The 23,888-nt window shown below is 40.9% G+C and overlaps 1 protein-coding gene across 1 annotated transcript in view; it reads left to right on the top strand.

The window, feature by feature from the left end:
* enpep (glutamyl aminopeptidase) overlaps nucleotides 1-23,888 on the top strand; it is a 76,731-nt gene that overhangs the window by 50,807 nt on the left and 2,036 nt on the right. Inside the window, exons 11-19 of the mRNA XM_078412446.1 lie at nucleotides 2,479-2,561; nucleotides 6,492-6,616; nucleotides 10,377-10,432; nucleotides 15,288-15,438; nucleotides 15,531-15,604; nucleotides 15,695-15,796; nucleotides 16,453-16,623; nucleotides 17,136-17,276; nucleotides 20,764-20,845. Coding sequence (XP_078268572.1) covers nucleotides 2,479-2,561; nucleotides 6,492-6,616; nucleotides 10,377-10,432; nucleotides 15,288-15,438; nucleotides 15,531-15,604; nucleotides 15,695-15,796; nucleotides 16,453-16,623; nucleotides 17,136-17,276; nucleotides 20,764-20,845 — 985 coding nt within the window. The remainder of the gene's footprint in view (nucleotides 1-2,478; nucleotides 2,562-6,491; nucleotides 6,617-10,376; nucleotides 10,433-15,287; nucleotides 15,439-15,530; nucleotides 15,605-15,694; nucleotides 15,797-16,452; nucleotides 16,624-17,135; nucleotides 17,277-20,763; nucleotides 20,846-23,888) is intronic.

Raw genomic sequence — 23,888 nt, forward strand, 5'->3', positions numbered from 1 at the left:
CCTAGTGCACAGGTAGTGTTCAGTTCTCGTATGGCCCTGGGGTAAAAACTGTTCTTAAGTCTGTTTGTTCGGGATTTGATTGACCTGAAACGTCGACCAGAGGGCAGATGAACAAACAGACGGTGGCCGGGGTGGGATGGATCTTTTATTATTTTGCCTGCTCTACTGAGGCAGCGCAGGCTGAACAGGTGCTCCAGGGAGGGCAGTGAGCAGCCGATGATTTTCTGGGCCGTCGTGATGACCCTCTGAAGGGCCTTCCTGTCCTTTTCTGAGCAGCTGGCATACCATGTGGTTATACAGTATGCCAGCACACTCTCGATGGAGCAGCGATAGAAGGACAACATGAGCTTCTCCTGCAGGTTGGTTTTCCTGAGGATCCTCAGGAAGTGGAGTCTCTGCTGTGCCTTCTTTACTGTGGTGATGGTGTTGGTAGACCAGGTGAGATCCTCTGCGATGTGCGTACCCAGGAACCTGAAAGCTGGTACCCTTTCCACGCAGACCCCATTGATGTAGAGTGGGTCGTAATCTCCACTGGTTTTTCTAAAGTCAATTATAAGTTCCTTTGTTTTGGAGGAGTTCAGGACCAGATTGTTCACTGAACACCATGCTGCCAGCCTTTGGATTTCATCCCTATAGGCTGTCTCATCTCCTTCTGAGATAAGTCCAACCACAGTCGTGTCATCCGCGAACTTGATGATGGTGTTGGTGGGATGGGTGGGGGCGCAGTCGTGAGTGTAGAGGGAGTAAAGGATGGGGCTCAACACACAGCCCTGTGGTGAGCCGGTGCTCAGTGTAATGGTGGAGGAGAGGTGAGGGCCTATTTTGACTGTCTGGGGGCGGTTGGTCAGGAAGTCCTTGATCCATTTGCAGATGGTTAGGGAAAATCCAAGGTCGGAAAGTTTGGTGACCAGTCTGCTCGGGATGACCGTGTTAAAGGCAGAGCTGAAGTCGAGAAAGAGCATCCTCACATAGCTCCCCTGGTGTTCAAGGTGGGTCAGTGCAGTGTGAAGAGCAGTGTCGATGGCATCCCCTGTAGACCTATTTGCTCTGTAGGCAAACTGGTATGGGTCGAAGGTGGGTGGGAGGCTGGCTTTGATGTGCTGCAGGACCAGTCTCTCGAAGCACTTTGTGATGACCGGTGTGAGTGCTACCGGACGGTAGTCGTTAAGACCGCTGATGACAGGCTTTTTCGGCAGTGGGATGATTATGGCGGACTTCAGGCAGGGAGGGATGGTGGATTTTAAAAGGGACAGGTTGAAGATATGGGTGGTGTAGAGTGTTGTGATATTCTGTTCTTACAAACATCTATTTTGCTACCACCTTAGACAAATAAAAAGTACAAGATGGTGCTCGAACAGCAATTGAACTGTATTCCATAGAACAGAGCTTTTTACATGTAAACGGTTACATTTTTACTCCAGGATTGCTGCAGGCCTAGTGACTTGCCCATCCTGACACTGCCAATTCTGACTTAAAATGCTAATAAGTTTGGTATTGATATTAACTGTTCAAAACAAGCGCATGTAAACCTTTTCAAGTGGGTTGCTCACATTGCTGGAGTTAATTGGGTGATAAGGCTATTAACTTTGTTTTTAAGGCTATTAACCTTGTTTGGATGCTGCCCCAGGAATCCAAAATGAAAGTGCTCAAAATAGGCCCCAGTCTACCTTGGTAATTAATTCTGTATTCATCAGTGACAAAGTGATATTAATGAAAGGGTGGTTTTAATGCTAACCTTCAGTTTCAAAACACAAGCCTTGTGTGCAAAGCTCACTGTGTGGGCAGTTCACACCGACTAAGCTGTTCAAGAAAAAGAGAACTTCATTCCACAGCCAATATCACTTAGTGATTATACAATACTTCTTCATGTAAAGACATTACAAAGTTGCTTAATCGTCTTTGGGGCTTGGAAGGTATTTATCCAAGTGTCTGTTTTCTCATCGTGACCCTGTTTTTTTTCCTCTCCCCTAATTTCAGGAGATGGCTGGAGAAGCTGTAGAATGATCATGAAGTAGCAGTTACCAATAGGTTTAGGTTTATTTTTGCCATGTGTACCAAGGTACTGGGAAAATCTTTGTTTCGCATGCAATCCGATCAGATAATACTGTACCTAAATATAATCAAGTCAAACGTAACTACAATAGGTAGTGTAAAGGGAAAGGTACAGAGTGCAGAATATAGTTGTCAGCATTGTAATGCATGTGTTCCGCACACAAAAACTAGTGTCCACAGTGGGGTTGGGATATACATAAGATGATTGATTATCAACTGGTCTCTTCTTGCCTGTTCGCGTGGTACTGTTGCTCCACACCTCAGTTGGATTTGCCTATGTTCAGAAAGACTAGTTTTCTTTTCAGTGCACAGTAATGCAGTGAGAAGGCATGGCTATAAGCAGAAGAAAAATGAAAAATTCGGACCGTGCAATGTAATAATAAAGTAGTGCAAGGAATATTGAATGCTTTGTTCTTTGGGTTTTAGCTACCGATGGAACATTCCCATACAATGGCACGCACTGAATGGACAAAATGGAACTTTACTTTTCAACATGTCGAAAGAAGCAGGTATGAATGAGTGATGGGACTCTGAAGTATAGTCTTTTGATAACATTTGAAATGATGGAAAAACAGAACATGCAAATGGTAGGTAGCAGGTCCTGAAAATGATGGAGAGTTTCAACAAATTGGGAATATGAAATACTCTCTCTGAAAATCAAAACACACTGCCTTCCCAAATTTACATCAAACGAGGATTTCCACTCCAAGTGGAAACTCAAAAATTGACCCTTCTCTCGTGAGACCATTGTCTCGTTGTCATGAGAGTTGGTTCCACTTTTCTGAAATCACTGAACATTAAGTAATTGTGTATTAGTCTGTTTACATCGAAGCGATCCAAGCTGATGGTTACTCATCCCCGGAACAAATAATTTCTGTGGCCAGACTCTTGTACAGTTAAGAAATTGCAGGCACAGAAAGGGTGGTGCAGCAGTACAGGTGCTGCCTTAAAACGTCAAAGACCTGGGTTTGATCCTGACTACTGGGTGCTGTCTGTACAGAGTTTGCACGTTCTCACTGTGACCGCGTGGGTTTTCTTCGGGTGCTGTGGTTTCCTCCTCCACTCCAAAGTTGTGCAGGTTTGTAGGTTAATTAGCTTCTGTTAAACTGTCCCTGGTGTGTAGAATAATACTAATGCATGGGGTGATCACAAGTAGGTGTGAAATTGGTGAGTTAAAGAGCCTGTTTCCATGCTGTGTCTCGAAACTAGACAAAAAACCTGCATGGGCAATATATGCTGAATAGAATAAAACTTACCTAATATCACATTTTCTTGCCCGTTTTATGTCAATAAATGTCTGCCATGCATTTAATTCATTTTGGTGAGCTTGGAAGGATTCAATATTAAAATACTTCTGTGTCTGTAATACGATAATAATATTATCTGAGTAGTTCTTCAAAGCTTTCCTCAAAATTGAACAGTGAATCTCAATGCTGCTTTAAGAATTCTTGGCTGTTTTCCAGTACACCAGTGCTCTTTTCTCAATGACCATCTTACCCTTCCATTTATGTGTCATTTTAACTACCTTTCCCTCTTCCACACTGACATCCATTCCCTTGGTCTTCTCCGTTGATGTGGTGAGACTAAATGCAAATTGCACGGACATCTCAGAATTCACTTTGGTATTGAAATTTTCAACTGCAAGAAGCCCACAACCCTGGTATTCTTCTCCCATTTTCACTCACCTGCCAATCCCTGTCCACCTCCACCTTTATCACTTCAACTGGCTTTACGTTTCACTCCTCTTCTCTCCTGGAGTGAAACCCTCTTGTCTCCTTTTCATCTCTAGTCTTTGTCCAATCTTCCCCCTCCCTCCCCCCTCCCTCCCCCCTCCCCCCCTCCCCCCCTCCCCCCCTCCCCCCCTCCCTCCCCCCCTCCCTCCCCCCCTCCCTCCCCCTCCCATCCTTATACTTTGTGTTTTACTCAATTTCCAATGTCTGCAGTTTCTTGTCTCCCTAGTTTTCTTTTCCCTTTGTGCACCTCTCTCATCCCTTCCCCTTCTCTCCTCTCCAACCTGGCTTCTCTGCCCACCATCCTCTCCCCATCTGATTCCACCTAATCCAACCAGCCTCTGTCCCACCCCCACCCTCACTCAACTATATACTGCAATATTTCCTAATCCCTCTTGTGTTGATGCAGAGTTCTGATACAGAAAGTACTGCACCTATTGCCTCCACAGATACTTTGCTGAGTTCTGTTAATGTTCTATTATTTTTCATATTCTAGCAGTTGAAGCCAATTATGTTTATTTGCAAATGAATTCTATGTGCTAATTTTTAATATGTTTCCCCTTGAGGATGTACCTTAACAATTGGAAACATACATTGAAAATTGCATCCAGTTGATTCCAAAAGTGAAAATTTTAGAAACATCTCTACTTTATCTTCAAATATTCCCTGAGAAAATGAGTTCTGTTTAGTCAAGCTTTGGGAATTTTAATTATGACACTGAGCCTATTTTAAGGCAGCAAACTGTTGCACACAAGAATGGAACAGCTAAAATATGAATTTAGGGTAAATTTATTCCTACACTTCAAAATGTGTCAGCACCAAGTTTTAATATCAGGTAACCCAGTATGTCCCCACTGGCAGTAGATGACTTACCCACCCCAACATCACACTATGTTACAAAGGAAACATGACACGAAGAGTATTTTAAATGCCCAAGTTAAAATTAAGTGGAATACCCAGTTGATCTCCTCCAAGTCTGATGCTAACAACCGAGGGCACCGTGAATTCCTTCTTGAACCAGCTGGATCATTCTTTCGATACTCTGATCAGGCTCCCATGATATAACTGGGGGCTGACTTATGATATTGGTATATCTGAATAAGTTGCTCCAAGTGCCTTGGAGTGCCTTCAACACTGGAGCTATCTGAAGGAATATTAGCAAGAAAAGAGGCACCTCCAGATAAGAAGAGTTTCTCCAAGCCCAATATGGGGAGTGCATTTTTTCCCTGTCCTGTGGTCCTTAACTTGCACTACATTCATTGGCCATTCTGAAGCATGCTCCTCACTCTACCTACTTTAAGCAAAGCAATGGCCTTGAACGTCCTGTATCTGTCACTTCCTAGCTACGTCTGACAAGACGTTGGACAACAATACATTATTAAGAGCAACTCAGCAGGTCAGGCAGCATATCTGGAGAAAAGGAAGAGGTGACATTTTGGGTCAAGACCCTTCATCAGACTGAGACCCAGGGGAAAGGGAAACGAGGAGTATAGATGATTATGTAGAGAGATCTAGAACAAGTGAATGAAAGATATGCAAAAAGTAATGATAATCAAAGAAAGGTGGAGCCCACAATGGACCAAACACTGATTTGTACTTTTGGGTTTCTTGTCTATTGATTAAAATATACTTTATAGCAGGTTCACAGGTCCACTTTTTTTGGGTCCAAAGTTGGAGATCAGTAAAGCAAGTATATTGTATACCTATGGCGTACAGGTACGAGATTGGAAATCAATCGCCATTGATGATGTGATTGAAAGTCGGTGTTGTGTTGCTATTTGGCCATAACGAAACAGGGCCCTCCTCTCAAGAAAGGCAAATATCCATAAAACACTATCTTAAAGCTTGGTGCAGTCAGTTTAGAAGGCAAGTCAGTAACAACCTTGAACAGTGCTTTTATTTGTGACAGTATGCACAGTACATACATACAGCATACTGGCACCTAAAATTTAAAAATAAATTCCTTTAATCTTTACTCTTTACTTAACTTAAAAAGTTGATTTTATACTTTACGATACGTAAAGTTGATTTTATACCTACTTACGAGGGAAATTGATTTGCCAAAAGTCATAAAACACAAGATACTTGAAACCTGCAATTAAAGTGACCAGTGGAAAGGATTGGAGATGCAAAGATTGGGGAGGGGGCGGGGGGAGGGGAGTCAGTCTACCCAACGACAGAAGTGAGAGGAGTTGTACAGTTTGAAGAAGGATCTCCTGCAGCGTTCTGTACTGCATCTTGGTGGAACCAGTCTGTCCTGAAGGTACTCTTCAGGTTGACCAGTGTGCCATGGTTATTTAGTTTTAGTTATTTGTTTACTAAATTAGAGTTTGGCCACAAAACCAGAAACAGAAGAGGGGGCTGACTATATTGATAGGAAAACAAAATGTTGATAAATGTGGCTTAATTTTTAGTGGATTTACATACTGACATCTTTTTGTCTAAATAAAGCACTATTAGACACTGAAGAAAAGAGAAAATAAATAAAAATACTTTTTAACAGTTTCAATCTTATTATTAATAACTATTAAAGAATTAATAAACTAATTCAATAGAATTAATAAAGAAGGTCAGACTATGTTGACAAAAATGAAGAACAATAGAGAAGTATTTTCAATAATACTTTTCTTTATTTTAGAAATGCCATTCGTTCAGTTTGCTATTTTCTTACAATAGCTTGTTGCTGTTCTTTTTTCCCCAAATATTTAGAAACATTATATCTGCCACAAAATGACATCCTAAAAGTAAACACGGATCATGTTGGCTTCTTTCGTGTACAGTATGAAGAAACGGCCTGGCAGATAATCATCAATCAACTACAGGCCAACCACACTGTAAGACTGATTTAATGATCTTTCTCCTAAGTTCAACTTCCAAAGTGTAAATGGCAAGGACTGTGGAGGCTTAAAACACTCAGGATGCTGTGATGTGAGGGTGTCAATATCACCATTATAATGGAGGGAATTTGAGAGCAGCTTCTGGTGTAACCATTAATTTTGCTCAGGGATCCCTGTGCTTCCATGGAGTGTGTTATTACAGGATGCTCCGCAGCATTCAGCAGCATCGTGAATTGGTGAATCACTGAATGCAGATATGGTGGCTGTAAAAATAAATCCTGAAAATGTTACCTGAAAATCAAAACAAAACTGCAAAGACTAGAAATTTGAAATTTAAGAAACACAAAATGGCCGAAACACTTGGTGGGTTCGGCAGCCCATGTGTATAAGGAAACAAAGGTTAACATTGCAGGTGGATCACCTTTCATCAAAACTGAAAAACTGAGAAAACCATCATATTTTAGAGAGTGAGTGAAGAAAGGGAATATCTACGACGAGGTGGAAACCAGGAGTTCATTGCCAAATGGTCTTAGCTCTATGTTTCTAGCTCCATCTGAGAGAAGGTAATCAATACTTGTTTAGCTTAGCTTTGTGTAGCGATACAGAGCAGAAACAGGCCCTTCGACCCACAGAGTCCACACCCACCAGTGATCCCCACACATTAACGCTATCCGACACACACTAGGGACAATTTACACTTATACCCAGCCACTTTACCTATAAACCTGTCCATCTTTGTTGTGTGGGAGGAAACCGAAGATCTCGAAGAAAACCCATGGGGAAAATGTACGAACTCAGTACAGACAGCACCCGTAGTCAGGATCGAACCTGGGTCTTCAGCGCTGCAAGTGCTGTAAGGCAGCAACTCTACCGCTGCGCCACCGTGCCGCCTCAATTAGTCATAGCTGATTTGTCTGAAGGAGCATAAGTGGAGAGAGATGAATAAGGGCGGGAGAAGGGATGAATTGTGAGATGCAGGGCACAGCACTTGGTGGTTGCTGGTCAAGTAGCATCTGTGAAAGGTAAATAAAACAAGTTAATGTCTCGGGTGGATAAAGTTAGAAAAGGACTGGCAAGAGCTTACACAAACATTAGCAAATTTGCAGATGACACAAAGCTGGGTGGCAGTGTGAAGTGTGAGGAGGATGCTATGAGGATCCAGGATGACTTGGAAAGGTTGTGTGAGTCGGCAGATGCATGGCAGATGCAGTTTAATGTGGATAAATGTGAGGTTATCCAGATCGGTGGTAAGAACAGGAAGGCAGATTATTATCTGAAGTATCAAGTTAGGAAAAGGGGTCTGGGTACAACGAGATCTGGGTGTCCTAGTTCATCCATCACTGAAAGTAAGCATGCAGGTACAGCAGGCAGTGAAGAAAGCTAATAGAATGTTGGCCTTCATAACAAGAGGAGTTGAGTATAGGAGCAAATAGGTCCTTCTGCAGTTGTACAGGGCCCTAGTGAGATCATACCTGGAGTATTGTGTGCAGTTTTGGTCTCCAAATTTGAGGAAGGACATTCTTACTATTGAGCATAGGTTCACGAGGTTAATTCCCGGCATGGCGGGACTGTCGTATGTTGAAAGACTAGAGCAACTGGGCTTGTATACACTGGAATTTAGAAGGATGAGAGGGGGTCTTATTGAAACATATAAGATTATGAAATGATTGGATACGCTAGAGGCAGGAAACATGTTCCCAATGTTGGGGGAGTTCAGAACCAGGGGCCACAGTTTAAGAATATGGGGTAGGCCATTTAGAACGGAGATGAAGAAAAACTCTTTCACTTAGAGAGTTGTGAAGCTGTGGAACTCTCTGCCTCAAAAGGCAGTGGAGGTCAATTCCCTGGATGCTTTCATGAGAGAGGTAGATAAAGCTCATAATGATAGTGGAGTCAAAGGATATGGGAGAAAGCAGGAACAGGGTACTGATTGTGGATGATCAGCCGTGAACATGGTGAACGGCAGTGCTGGCTTGAAGGGCTGAATGGCCTACTCCTGCACCTATTGTCTATAAACAGAAAAGGCTGATTATCCTGCTGAATGTGTGCTGAGACAGAAGATAAGGTGTTGTTCTTTAGGTCAATGTTGGGCTTCCGAAGAAGACTGCAGAAGGCCAAATACAGAGATATCACAGAGTGGGAGTGGTATGCAGTATTAATGAGACAGGCAACTCGATGCTCAAAGTACAAGATAATCACTGCTTTATCTGGAAGAAATGCTTGTGACCCTGGACGGTGGAGAAGAGAAAATGACAGGTGTTGCTACTCCATGAGATGCTGGGGAAAATGCCATTACATGGTATGAGGAGTGGTTGAGGAAATGGAAGGAAAGAAGATGTGGCTCATCGATCCTGTCTGAAATTAGAAGATGATTTATTGAATCTGAAGACAGATGGTGTGGAAGGGAGGCCAAGAGCAATCTTCTTCCCACTTTGGCAGAGCAGAAGTGCAGGAGGTAGACCAGACATCATTGAGGGCCTGTCAATGATGATAGCAAAGAGGCCAGACTTAAAGAAAAGTGGAAGACTTATCAGAAGCAACAATGTGAAAAGTATCATCGTCAGAGCATATTGGGAAGCCACAAAACCAGTGAGAATGGAATGGAGTGTTTACGGGAAACAGGGTGTGAGGAATTGCTGTCAGGATAACTGCGGGAGCTTATGGGTTTGTCATTGATAAGTTTGCCATGAGGGGGATGGAAGAGTCACAATAGGCAGGGGAAATATCAGATAAGGATGAAGTGAAAGTGAGTGCAGGAATGAAATTGGCAGAAAAGCAATGACATTTTTTTGTGCTCTTTGTGAAGTTTCGCAAGACGATGAATGGCACTGCAGAAAGGACTGGTTGTGTCTTTGTTCAAGGAATGAATGTAGGAACCTCAGACCAAAGTGGGATGGAGATGTGAAAGGGTTGGATGTTCATAGTGACAATTAGCCAGCTGGGACTAGGAAACTGTCAAAGTGAAGGTGGGGCATGGGAGGTGTGAAAATTGTCCCCGATGTTGGGGGAGTCCAGAACCAGGGTCACAGTTTAAGAATGAGGGGTAGATGAGAAAAAAACTTTTTCACCCAGTGAGTTGTGAATCTGTGGAATTCTCTGCCACAAAAGGCAGTGGAGGCTAATTCACTGGATGTTTTCAAGAGAGAGTTAGATTTAGCTCTTGGGAATAAGGGAATCAAGGGAGATGGGGGGGCCTACTCCTGCACCAATTTTCTATGTTTCTATGTGTTGGTAATATCTGGCCTATTGAATGAAGCAAAACTTATCTTGTTCACTGTACACCAAGCAGCAATAACTGCTTAACAACCTATAACCCAAAATGGATTTTAAATGTGTGGAGCCCAAATCAGTGAAATAATGAATTCAAACTTCCATGGTATACAAAATATATTTTCAGGTTGAATTACCTCAATTTAACCTCAAACCTAGTTCCACGTATAGGACTTTTTTGTTCTCGTTGAAGCAAAAATGGCCACAGATCTGTGTTGTTTCCTTATTGGTTTGTTGTCTCTGACAGTTTTCTACTGCAATTAAATGGCTACATAAGGTAAGAGGAAATCTATAGCAAATAGATTGCAAAATCACTATAGGCATCTTTGTTTAGAGTTAGCAGCATTGCCATTTCAAATGTCTTTTATTGTTAGGTATACCATTTAAGGTACAGTGGTATTGGATTTGCTGCCATTTTCCAATCCACAGCTCTTGAAGAGAGCTTTGTGCTTTCTAAACTTGGCATAATATCTGCTTTCCTGTTTAGGAATTTTCACGCTCTGATCGCACAGGATTTATTGATGACACATTTTCACTTGCAAGGTAAGTGTTTGAGTAACAACCCTTGAATTTCGAGAGAAAATGTTTCCAGAAGGAGCCTTGGTTGATACAGCAAGTTAGCATCCTATCTCACAGATCCCAGGACTGTGGTGTTGAGCTCATGACAGAAAGGTAAATTAGTGATCTCATTTCTAGAAACAGAGTGGGATAATTTCAGGTTGGGTGCTGAGCGAGTGCAATATCAGTGATGGCCAATTAATGAAGCAGAAAGGAGGCTTGCATTAACTCCAAGTTCCAGCTTCTTTAAGATTTCTTGGTTAAGCTGCAGGCACCAGTGATATTGTTCATGACCCCTGGCGGTAGCATTCCACTAGGATAGCAGATGCTAGGAAATTGCAGTAACACAAATGACCATTTGGGCATCATCATAAAGAACTGCCCACCTTGTTGATAGAAGGGCAGCACGGTGGCGCAGCGGTAGAGTTGCTGCCTTACAGCGCTTGCAGCACCAGAGACCCGGATTTGAACCTGACTACGGGTGCTGTCTGTACGGAGTTTGTACGTTCTCCCCCTGACCGCTTGGGTTTTCTCCGAGATTTTCGGTTTCCTCCCCCACTCCAAAGACGTACAGATTTGCAGGTTAATTAGCTGGGTATAAGTGTACAAAATTGTGTCCCCAATGTGTTTCAGCATAGAGTTCATGTGCCGGGATCGCTGACCGGTGCGGACTCGGTGGGCTGCAGGGCCTGTTTCTGTGCTGTATCTCTCAACTAAACTAAGCTAAACAAGAGATCCATTTTGTCCCACTGTCCTTCTCTTTCCCCAAACACCTTTTGGAAGATTCTGTTGAATCTGCTTCCATTGCCCTTTTAGGCTGTGCATTCCCGGTCTTTTGTCAAGACTGGAGGAAAAACGTAGAAAAAAATGCTTAAAAAAATTCTTTGCTTTCCTGAATGGGCACGGAGCTCCACTGAGGACGGTCAAATTGGTCTTCTGCCACATTTTATGGATGGTACACAGAGCAGCCACAGTGTACCAGTGGTAGAAGGAATGAATTTCTATGGGGATGGAAGCGCATTCCTTTTCGTTTGTGGTCCCTAGTACATATCAAATAAAATAACAAGGTCGACAATCATGCAGTTCATTCTAAAAAGAGCCATATACCGGGATGGAGTTGGTGATTAAGGAGTGAAATTTGTTACAGAAACGGAGGACATATCTTTGGACCTATGAAAATTTATTTTGAAGAATAAAGGAAACGACTTCATCCTATGTAGTGTCGAATTAAATGTAACATCTCCAAGTTTGTGGATGACACAAAGCTGAATGGTAGTGTGAGCTGCGAGGAGGATGCTATGAGGCTGCAGGGTGACTTGGATAGGTTGGGTGAGTGGGCAGATGCAGTATAATGTGCATAAATGTGAGGTTATCCACTTTGGTGGCAAGAACAAGAAGGCAGATTGGACCGAGATGAGGAAAAACTTTTTGACCCAGAGAGTTGTGAATCTGTGGAATTCTCTGCCACAGTAGGCAGTGGAGGCCAATTCACTGGATGTTTTCAAGAGAGAGTTAGATTTAGCTCTTAGGACTAACAGAATCTAGAGACACGTGGAGAAAGCAGGAGCGGACCACTGATTTTGGATGATTAGCCATGATCTTATTGAATGGCGGTGCTGGCTCGAAGGGCCGAATGGCCTACTTCTGCACCTATTTTCTATGTTTCTATGTGTGGACTCACCAATGTCTTGTATAACTGTAACATAACATCCCAACTTCTATACTCAGTTCCCTGACGGATGAAGGCCAACATGCCAAAAGCCGCCTTCAACACATTATAGTGGCGCTTTGATGCCACTTTCAGGAAACTATATACTTGTATTCCTAGGTCCCTCTACTCTACCACACTCCTCGGGATCCTACCATTCACAGAAAGGTCCTGCCCAGGTTTAACTTGCCAAAATGCTTCATCTCACACTTATCCAAATTTAACTCCATTTGCCAATCCTCAGCCCACTTGTCCAGCTGTAAGATGATCAAGATCTCACTGTAATTCTTGATAGTCATCTTCACTCTCCCACATTGTCCTTGGATATATATGATCAGGCCCTGGAGATTTACCTGCCTTAATACGATTTAGGACATCTAGCATTTCTCAACTGTAATACAGAATATCCTCAAAAAAATACTACTGTTACCATTAATATCCTCACTATTAATGGCACTGTCCAAGTTCCCCAGAGGCCAGAGGAAATTGAAAAATATATATTCACGGTCTCCTTAGCTTCCTTTTTACATCTTTAATTAACCTGGGATATATTGCATCTGGATCTGGTGGTTTATCTATTTTCAAGGACGATACACCCTTTAATATTTGTTTTTATCCAATATATCACACTATTGCTTTCACTCCAATATCAGAAACCTTTTGTGAAGACAATTGCAGAATATTTCTGCAAAAAAACTTGCCCTCATCTACTATTTTCATGCATGGGTTACCTTTTTGATTCTAAAAAGACCCAGTTTATTCCTTAGTTATCTTTTTTGTATTGACAAAACATATTTGGACTCTCTTTATTTTTACTTCCCAATATTTATTCATACCCTCTTTTTGTTTTCTGAATTTCTATTTTAATTTTACTGCTCTCTTTACTCTTGCAGGCTTGCATCATATAAAGCTCTAAGTATTAGAAGTATTAGAAGTAAGGAAGACACAGGATCTGTTTATCACAACGAGGAAGAAAGTTTCTAAGGGGAGAATGAGGTGACTGTGGTTGACAAGGGAAGTCAAAGACAGCATATAACAAAATGAGAAGGCATATAATGTTGCAAAGATTAGTGGGATTGGGAAGCTATTAAAAAACAACAGAAGGTAACTAAAATGGCAATACAAGGAGAAAAGATGAAATATGAAGGTAAGCTAGCCAATAATCTAAAAGAAGAAAGCAAAAGTTTCTTCAGATACATAAAAAGTAAGGGAGAGGCAAGAGTGGACATTGGACCACTGGAAAATGATGCTTGAGAAGTGATAATGTGGAATAAAGATGGGATGACTGGGTTAATGTTGTTGAGTGTTTGACGGCACTGGGCCTGTACTCGCTGGAATTTATAAGGATGAGGAAGGAGGAATTTCTTTGGTCAGAGGATGGTGATTCTGTGGAATTCATTGCCTGTGGAGGCCAGGTTATTGGGTATTTTTAAGGCGGAGATTGACAGATACCTGATTAATAAGGGTGTCAAGGGTTATGGGGAGAAGGCAGGAGAATGGGATTGAGAAGGAAAGATAGATCAGCCAGGATTGAATGGCGGAGTAGACTCGATGGGCCGAATGTCCTAATTCTGCTATGACTTATTGGACACCAGCTTCTGTTTATTTGTCTTATGCTACCCTCTATCACCTTGAATCCTCGAGCTTCCAGTACCACCTTTTCCTTCTATTTATCTAGAACCTTTTGACTCATAAACACCTCCAAGTAATTTGAGACTGATATAATTTCAGGTGGCTATTTTCAGTCCTATTTTATCTTTGTCCTTCTCCAGAGCTATGTTAATTCTGACTATTAGAAATAGTCCCCTCAAAAATGTTCCTTTCATCTGTTCAGTTTAACTTCCAAAAAACAACATCTGGAAGTTCTCCTCTCCAGTTGGGATGACTACATATTTGCAAACAATGTGCTCCTGGATGCAGTTTGGAGAATCTGTTTCCTCTGCACAATTTGGGCCATTGACATCTCATTGCCTTGCTTTGCCTTGCGAGGCCAGTGCTTTGGCAAATATGCTCTTTCTTCTCCCTCAGTCTCTTTGGAGTTCCAAAATATATTTCCAAAAGTGTGACTGCCCCTTTTCTTTTGTTGCATTTATTTCCAAGTTTGCTATTGATACCACAATATGCTGTGAAGGAAAATAACTGCAGATGCTGGTACAAATGGAAGGTATCACAAAATGCTGGAGTAACTCAGCAGGTCAGGCAGCATCTAGGTGAAAGGGAATGGGTGACGTTTCAGGTCGAGACCCTTCTTCAGTCTGAAGAAGGGTCTCGACCCGAAACGTCACCCATTCCCTCTCTCCTAGATGCTGCCTGACCTGCTGAGTTACTCCAGCATTTTGTGATATCTACAATATGCTGTGAGATTTTTAAGGAAAATACAGAGAAGCTTCACCAAGATATAGACCTTAAATGATTGGGTGAGCATGAGGCAAAATGAATCTAATGTGGAAAAAAAATAGTGGTCATCAAAATTGATTGCAAAAGAAATAGAAAAAAACGAAATGGTGAGAAATTGAAGTGTTGCTCTTCAAAGGGATTTGGGTGTTCTTGGAGACAGATTATTGAACGCTATCATTTATTGCAAGAGGATTTGAATACAAGAATAAAGATGCCTTACCGCAATTACATAAGTCTCTGGACTATTGCATACAAGTCAGATCTCCCTCCCCAAGGAAGGATATACATTCAATAAAGGGAGTGTAATGAAAAGGAAGAAATGTCTTCCGAGGAGACAAAGTACACTGAGTCGATATTCTCAAGAGTTCAGAAGAATGAGGGGTGGTCTTGAAACATACTAACTTCATATTGGGCTTGACATAGTAAGTTGAGGGATGATGCTGGAGTTTCTGGAACTAGGGGACATTGTACCAAAAGAAAAGGCAGAGTCCTTTTAGGACTAGGATAAGAAGAACTGCCTTCATCCAGAGGGCAGTATACCTTTAAATTTCCTTGCTCATGAGGGCTGCGAAGGCCCAGTATATTCAAGATTGGTCTCAATAAATGTTGCACATTCAAATGAATCAAGGGCAGATGCTGGTCACCTGACACCAACATTTGTACTGACAAGAGTAAAATATGTTGGGGTGCTGAATTTTAATTACCTTTCCTGTGATGTTCGTCCTGTTTTTGCAGGGCAACCCTGCTAAAGTACTCTGTGGCTTTAAACATGACAAAATATCTAGTCAAAGAAGAAGATTATTTACCTTGGTCGAAAGCCATTTCATCGATTGCATATATTCGGGACATGCTGGAAGATGATTACATTCTTTACCCAAAATTCCAGGTGATCTATAATTAATATCTTGAAAGAATGAATAAAAGTCAATATAAAAGCACATACCATTTATGTTTTCCTTGGCATTTTTGGTTTTGTAGATGTATTGGAGAAAACAGGTGAAGCCCATTGCAAGTACACTTGGTTGGAGTGATTCAAGCAGCCATTTGAACAGGTATACTATTTTGTGATAATAAAATTATGAATCCCTCCAACTATTGAATTGTGTAATATAGACTACAGATTAATTTTGCTGTATCCCTAGGTTATTAAGGGAAGATGTTCTGGGACTTTCATGCCGCATGGGAGATACTGAAGCATTACACAATGCAACCAGCTTATTTCAAGAATGGTTGGCAGGAAAACGGTGAGCACATTGTTTCTGATATTTATAGGGAAGGTCGAGAGAGTACGGTAAGGAGGGAGGGCTGGAAGGCAGAAATTGTGGTCAAAACATCCATTGGCTTTATTAAGAGTAAGTAATTGCTGAAGAAGAATTTCCCCTTTTTATTACTTTCAATTTGTTCAAAGAATTTGGAGACTTTTACTTACTCTGTTTTGGGATAACTTCAATAGAAGCCTCCAATGGTCTTGGGTCCTCAGCAATTATTGTAATGGTTTGTTTGAGGGATTGGAGAGAGCACTTCTGTGACTAATGGCAGATGTCTGGTGAATCCAGCTGCTCTTACTTCAGGTTTTGGTGTTACTAAACCCTGGGAATCCAAGCAGGCTAGTTTTACAATTTTGAGCCTGATTATGTATTATAATGGGCATTCTACTTTTTGAGCGCAAGATCAACACACACTTTGCAACCTTCATTTACAAAACGTGGTGGAAAATGGGTTGCAGTCATATTGCACAATTGTTAAATATTGATGCCTCAAATTATGGGACTTAAAATGCACACTCTTCTTCTCTCAACTCAATATCACCATCCTTAATACAGCATTATTCTAGTAAAAATACTCTTAAAAGAAGATTGTTTTTTTGCAAATAATTTCAAATTAATTTTATTTATTCTAGTATTGCACCTAATCTGCGACTGATTGTGTACCGTTATGGAATGCAACAGGCTGGGAATCAGACTTCATGGGAATTAATGTTTAAGAAGTATCAGGACACTCCTCTTGCTCAGGAGAAGGACAAGCTTCTTTACGGGTTGGCTTCAGTGGAGGATATACAACTATTGGACAGGTAATTGCAAAACTGCTCTGGACCTACTTCGTGAGATTTATTGCAATATACTGTTGCCACTTCAGAAACTGAAAAGATTTTGTGAAAACTGTTTTTTTGGTGTAACTTCAAACTGTCCCCAGTTGTTTATCTGGTTGCCATTTCAGCAGTGTTCAGTTCAAAGTCAGCAGAGACTGGTGTCATGGCAGATTGAGCAAGTAACACAAAATTTATGAATGTATTTAGATCTGCTTCTTGCGTTTGAGGCAGCAGAAGTTATGAAGCTGCTTCTGCTGTCTCTGTTGTCGTTCGCCTGACTGAGGTCAGTTGACAGGGCTCACCACGGGGAGGTCGACAACGTGAGCCCTCTATTTAGATTTGAAGTTCCACAACTCAAGGAGAAACTGAAAGCCAACTTACAGAACCGATGGCCAGTACCCAATATGTCATCCATCCTTTTTGTTTCATAGATATAAATCCGTTGTTATTGTCTCAAAAATCAATCTACTAATTTTTTTTCCTTTATAATGCAGGCTCCTCAAATATCTAAAAAATGAAAGCCTTATAAAGAGTCAGGATGTGTTTACTATTATCCAGTACATTTCATACAATAAGTACGGAAAAACTATGGCATGGGATTGGACACGACTCAACTGGGAATACTTAGTGCAAAGGTAGGGGCATCTCATCTTTTCTTCTGCCAGTACAGTTTCACGAACAAGTTAACTTATTCAAATTTATGTTTCTCCCAAGTTGTTAATGGTAAGAATTATAGTTATTCATAAGTTCTAGCAGCAGAATGAGGCCACTCGGCCCATCAGGTCTACTCCACCACTCAATCATAGTTGATCTACCTTTCCCCCTCAACCCCGATATTCCTGCATATTGTTCTGTTAAATCTCAAATCTCTTCACAATGCATAGTTCATTCAAAGGCAGATGTCTCAAATACCTTTTTTTTAAAAATGTGTATAAGCATGCAATCCACAATTGGAGCGGTTTGGTAATGGATGGTTGGATGCAATAGTGAACGGAGCTATATTGTAAATGTTGGATATCTGAAATAAAACCAGAATGCTGGAATAATTCATCAGGTCAGGCAACACCAATGGAGAGAAAAACAAAGTTAATAAGTCGGATTTGTGACCAAAATGAAAATAAGCTGGGCTGAAAACGTTATTTAAGCCTAAGATTGAATGTGCCAAGCAATCTGCACCTCTATACATACAGTATACACTGTGGTAAATGGTATCATGGTTCTTCCTGTACACTGAGCTTGCACAGCACGGAGGTGCAGCTTATATGTTATTGATTTGGATAAGGGGATTGAAGGCTCTGTGGCAAAATTTGCAGATGATATGAAAATAGGTGGAGGGGCAGATAGTGTAGAGAAACCAGGGATTCTGCAGAAGTACTTGGACAGAGTGAGTGGAGAAGTGGCAGATGGAATATAGTGTAGCAAAGTGTGGAGTCATTCATTTTGGTAGTAGGAATAAAGGCATAGACTATTTTCTAAATGGGGTGAGAACCCAGAAATGGGAGGTGCAAAGGGACAAGGGAGTGCTGGTGCACGATTCCCAAAAAGTTCATCTGCAAGTCAAATCAGTAAAGAAAGCAAACTCAATGCTGGCATTTATTTCAAGAGGGCTTGAATACAAAAACAGGGATGTAATGCTGAGGCTCTATAAGGCGCTGGTAAGGCCACATTTGGAATATTGTGAGCAATTTTGGGCACCATATCTGAGGAAGGATGTGTTGGCACTGGAGAGGGTCCAGTCGATGTTTACAAGAATGATCGCAGGAATGAGTAGGTTAACCTATGAAATGCATTTGTTGGCATTGGGCCAGTACTCACTGGAGTTTAGAAGAATGAGGGGGGACCTCATTGAAACAGAGAATAGTGAAAGGCTTGGATAGAGTGGATGTGGAGAGGATGTTTCCACTAGTGGGAGAGTGTAGGACTAGAGGTCATAGCCTCAGAATTAAAGGATGTTCTTTTAGGAAGGAGATAAGGAGGAATTTCTTTAGTCAAAAGGTAGTAAATCTGGAATTCTCTGCCACAGAAGACTCTCGAAGCTAGGTCAATGGATATTTTTAATGCAGAGATAGATAGATTCTTGATTAGTACAGATGTCAGAGGTAATGGGGAGAAGACAGGAGAATGGGGTTAGGAAGGAGAGACAGAAAAGCCATAATTGAATGGCGGAATAGACTTGATGGGCCAAATGGCCTAATTCTACTCCTATCCCTCATGACCTTGTGGAAGAGCTGGTGCCTCACAATGCCAGAGACCCGTATTCAATCCTGACCTTGGCTGCTGTGTGGAGTTTGCATGTTCTCCTTGTGATTGCATGGGTTTCCTCCGGGTGCTCTGGTTTTCCTCCTGGATCCCAAAGACTTGAGGGTTTGTGGGTTAATTGGCCTCGGCAAATTGCCCCTACAGTGGAAGGAACGGATGCGAAAGTGAAGTAACATAGAACCAGTGTGATTGGTGGTCATTAAGAACTTGGTGGACTGAAGGGCCTGTTTCAATGCTGTATCTCTAAACTAAATTAAACAATGGCTGCTGGTGTTCATCAACACACATTGCATTTACTCTCCCACTAGTGGAAACATCCTCCCCACATCCACTCTATCCAAGCCTTTCACTATTCTGTTTCAATGAGGTCCCCCCTCATTCTTCTAAACTCCAGAGAGTACAGGCCCAGTGCTGACAAATGCATATCATAGGTTAACCTACTCATTCCTGGGATCATTCTTATGAACCTCCTTCGACCCTCTCCAGAGCCAGCACATCCTTCCTCAGATAAGGTGCCCAAAATTGCTCACACTATTCCAAATGTGGCCTCACCAGCACCTTATAGAGCCTCAGCATTACATCCCTGTTTTTGTATTCAAGCCCTCTTGAAATAAATGGCAGCATTGAGTTTGCTTTCTTTACTGATTTGACTTGCAGATGAACTTTTTGGGAATTGTGCACCAGCACTCCCTAGTCCCTTTGCACCTCCCATTTCTGGATTCTCACCCCATTTAGAAAATAGTCTACGACTTTATTCCTACTACCAAAATGAATGACTCCACACTTTGCTGCCATATTGTGGCACATGTAGACATGCAAGAGTAGATTGGACTTTGATTGTGGGAGCAAGCCTACACAGAAGCATGATCGGCTGCTCCATATGCATTAAAAGACTAATTCTTACCTTACCTGGAGTCCAATTAAACAAGGCTTGCTATCAGGGCCACACATCACAGATGGCAGCAATATTTTCATTTTCACTGATGGGACATGTAATGTTTGTGTTTGGACAAATGCAGCAACCCTTGCCCCAAGCACCTACCTCGAACATAACAATATCCTTTTGGCCTTCAAAGGTGTGCGGTGCCCACTCTCATCTCACATGTACCCTATGAAGATAAGGTGTCTCAAATTAGCATCATGATTGGACTTGGCAGTTCACAACACCAATCATTGCTCTCTGAGCACCCAATGTTGCAGAGAATCGCACTTTCAATTTTACGTGCAAATTTCAATGTAACATGTGGTTTTTGTATGCCACATGTTGGGACAATGTACCCATTTATGTCCCCTGCATGAAACTGGCATTGCATGCTCACATAGCACCATGTTAGCATGCGTTTTAATGGCTCGATAAAGCTTTCTGGGTGAACATGATTAAACACTTCCAAGATCACTTTTTGGATGGTATTGTTACTGCAACTTTTTTGAAAGAAAAAAAACACACTTTTCTTCAGCTAATTTAAGAAAGAAAAACTTACTTTCTCCAGATTTTCCTAACCATTTTAAAGTGAGGTGGTAATTTTTAGTTTGCTGTATAACAGTGGAAGTTCTGCAGTCAATTGTGTACACCAGGGTATCACAGGGAGTGATATGAAAATGACCTACCACTTTTTTTCCTTTTGGTGTTGGGAATTAAGCAAGGCTGAGTTTTCTGAAAATAAGTTGCCAGTCAATACAATACAATATCTTTTATTGCCTATCAGGAATCCACACATGATGTGCCTGTGTTTTCCTGATGTCCACCTTTAGGTTGGCTGTATGTTCAGGTCTTCAAAGGAATGTTTTTGGGTTGAAATGATCAAGTGTTTAATATTGCTTTAAAGAACAACTTAGCAAACCTACATTGTGTTCACCTTTCAGATACACAATTACTAATAGAAATCTTGGAAGGCTGATATTGAGAATAACAAGATCATTTAACACTGAACTCAGTTTGTGGCAGGTAAGTAGCAAGATACTTATAAGAAATATTAAAATAAAATAATACAATAAAATAAGATAAGTAGCAAATACCTTCGATTTGTACCAGCATCTGCAGTTATTTTCTTACACTAAGTAGCAAGATGGCAGTTTTAGAAAATCTTTGATTTTTTTTTGCATTATTGTGTGAAAATCCTGATTAGTAGTGTATATTTAATTTAGTTTATTATTGTCATGTGTACTGAGGTACAGTGAAAAGCCTTTGTTTGCATGCTATTCAGTCAAAGAAAATACCACACATGAATACAATCAAGCTGTCCGCAGTGCACAGATAAAGGATAAAGTGTACAAAGTTTAGTGCAAAGATGTAATGTTGAAGTCCGATTAAAGACAGTTCAAAGGCCTCCAAAGAGGTTGGAGGGAGGTCAGGGCCACACATGCAGATGATGAGAAGACGGTTCAGTTGCCTGCCAACAGCTGGGAAGAAACTGTTCCTGAATCTGGAGCTATGCGTTTGTGAGTCAAGATCACAAGCTCACTCAGATAAATGCAAAGAAATAAAATTCAAAGATAGTTATCTGTTATTTCTGAGCTCCACTCTTGGGTGCAGGCTGGTTTTAATTATGAGAGTTTGTGGAATGAAGTGGTAGATGGGGAAAGTGGGACAGGGATACATCATTTAATGAAAGTACGATGCGGGCCCTTGAATTCGTAGGTGTTAAGAGCCTGGAAGGAAGGTAAGACAGCAACTGAAGTCTTGACTCAGTGTTAAATTTACTTGAAAAGAATCAGAGACTGCAGGAATATAAGTAAGATACTAAGAAGCTTTAGCAACTTTCAAACTTGTTCTAACTAGCACGTGGTCAATGTGCGGGTGATGAAAACGTTGAAGTGAGCATTTGTTGTTAATAACTGGAGGAACCATTTGCATTCCAAAGGCAACATACCATGTGTGTGATAAATCTGAAATATAAATGTGAGAAAGGAACAGGAGACTCTGCAAGTCTGCTCCACTTTGCATCTGCTCAGCTAACCTCCGACTACCCAACAGACCAAAAATCTATCTTACTCTTGACTATAATCAATGTCGTCTTGTACAACATTCTTCTGGGATGAAGAACTCCAATAAGTCACCACCTTCGGAGAAGGTTTTTTGTTTCCTTCTTAATTGGACAACTCCTTATTTGAACTATGCCCTCTAATTCTAAATTCCCCAACTACAGGCAATGTCCTCTGATTATCTACCCTATCAAGCCCCTGCATGTTCTTATTTGTTTCAGTAAGATTCCTACTCATTCTTTGAAACTCCAAAGTATACATCCATCCTACTCAACCTTTTCTTCAGGACTAACCTTGTCATCTAATACATCAACCCACTGAACTATCTCGGAATTGATATCATTACAAATATTTCCTTCCTTAAATAAAAAAGGCCAGAAGTGTACACCATACTCAGAGTGGTCTGTCCAAGAGGTATAGCAAGACTCCTACTTTTATATCCCAACCCCTTTGCAGTAAAGGCCAAATTCACCTTTGCTTTTCCAATTGCCTGCATACTAACTTTCTGTTTCCTGGATGAGGGCACCCAAATCCCTCTGTATATTCTCTAGTTTCCCTCCATTTAAATAATGTTTTTGTTTTGGTTCCTCTTGCAAAACTGGACAACCTTCATTATCCACCATCTGCCAATGTTTTGCACAACTCACTCAGACTATCAATTTCCCTTTGCATCCTCCTCACAACTTGCTTTTCCTCCCATCTTTGTATCATAATTGGCTATATATCAGTCTTGAATATAGATTGGAAATTAGTGGCCTTGGCACTCAGCCGACTTGTTTGCAAATCTGAAAATGATCAATTTCTCCCAATATTTTGTTTTCTCTTGGTTAGCCAATCCATAATTCCAGTTATTATAACTACCAATGCCTTGAGCTCTTGCCTTGGGTAGTTAACTTTTACGTGACACCTTATTGAATGTTGGTTTCCATTTACCTACCCTGTACATCACACCCTCTCATAAATCTGTCACTGCTTGACTGTTATTTTTCTCTAAATGTCCTGTTACTAGTAATGGATTCCAGCATTTTCCCAATGATAGATGTTAAGCCAATTGCCATTTTGTTCTCTGCTTTACATCTTCCTCTTTTCTCGAATAAAGATAGTATGTTTATAAGTTTGCTATCCACAGGGACCTTCTCAGAATTTAGGGAATGTTGAAAAATCACTGCAAAATATCTGTTATGTCTGCAGCTAATTTTTTTTTGGAGAATATCAGATAACTGTCTCCCTTGTGTTGCATCAGTCTTCCTGGTGCCTATTCTCTAGTGATTGTAATCATTTAAAATGTTCTCCTCATTCTCCCTCTGATTTTTTTTTACTATTATAGATATTTTTTTGTATTCTCAAGTGTGAAGCCAGATGCTAAACTTGTGTTTGCAGTTTTTACTATTTCCTTACTTTACAAAACAAAAAATGTAGTCTCATCCAAGAAATAGACACCTTGTTTACTCTCTTTTTATGTCATGGTAAAAGTTCTTTCAATTTTTAATATTTCTTGCTAATTCACTCTTGATGCATTTCCTCCATTTGTTTTTTAAATCACCCTTTACCGATTTCTAAACATGTTCACTAATCTTCTGGATCATCACAAATCATTGCAACATTTCCACCCATTCTTTCAATTAATGCCAATCCTAAGATCCTTCACTTTTCTGAGAATGATCAAATCTTGGTGAATATAGGCCACTATTTATCTCCAATTTTAAACTTTAATCTATTTTCCCAGTTCATATCAGCCAATTCTACCTTATGGTTAAGGAACAAATCAACTTTAAACTGAATCTGAAATTCTGCCATGTTTTGATAACTCTTCACGAGAGGATCCTTAAGTGTGAGACCATTAATAAATCTCTCTTATTACACATGTTCATTGCTTAAATACTCTGTTCCCTGATTGGCTTCAAAATGTAACAAACTATCCTGGACATTCCTAATCTTTTTACAATCTATAATAAGGGTCATAACGTCATAAGGAATGGGAGTAGAATTAGGTCATTCGGTCCATC

Source organism: Rhinoraja longicauda, chromosome 1 (assembly GCF_053455715.1).
Source record: "Rhinoraja longicauda isolate Sanriku21f chromosome 1, sRhiLon1.1, whole genome shotgun sequence".
Lineage (NCBI taxonomy): Eukaryota > Metazoa > Chordata > Chondrichthyes > Rajiformes > Arhynchobatidae > Rhinoraja > Rhinoraja longicauda.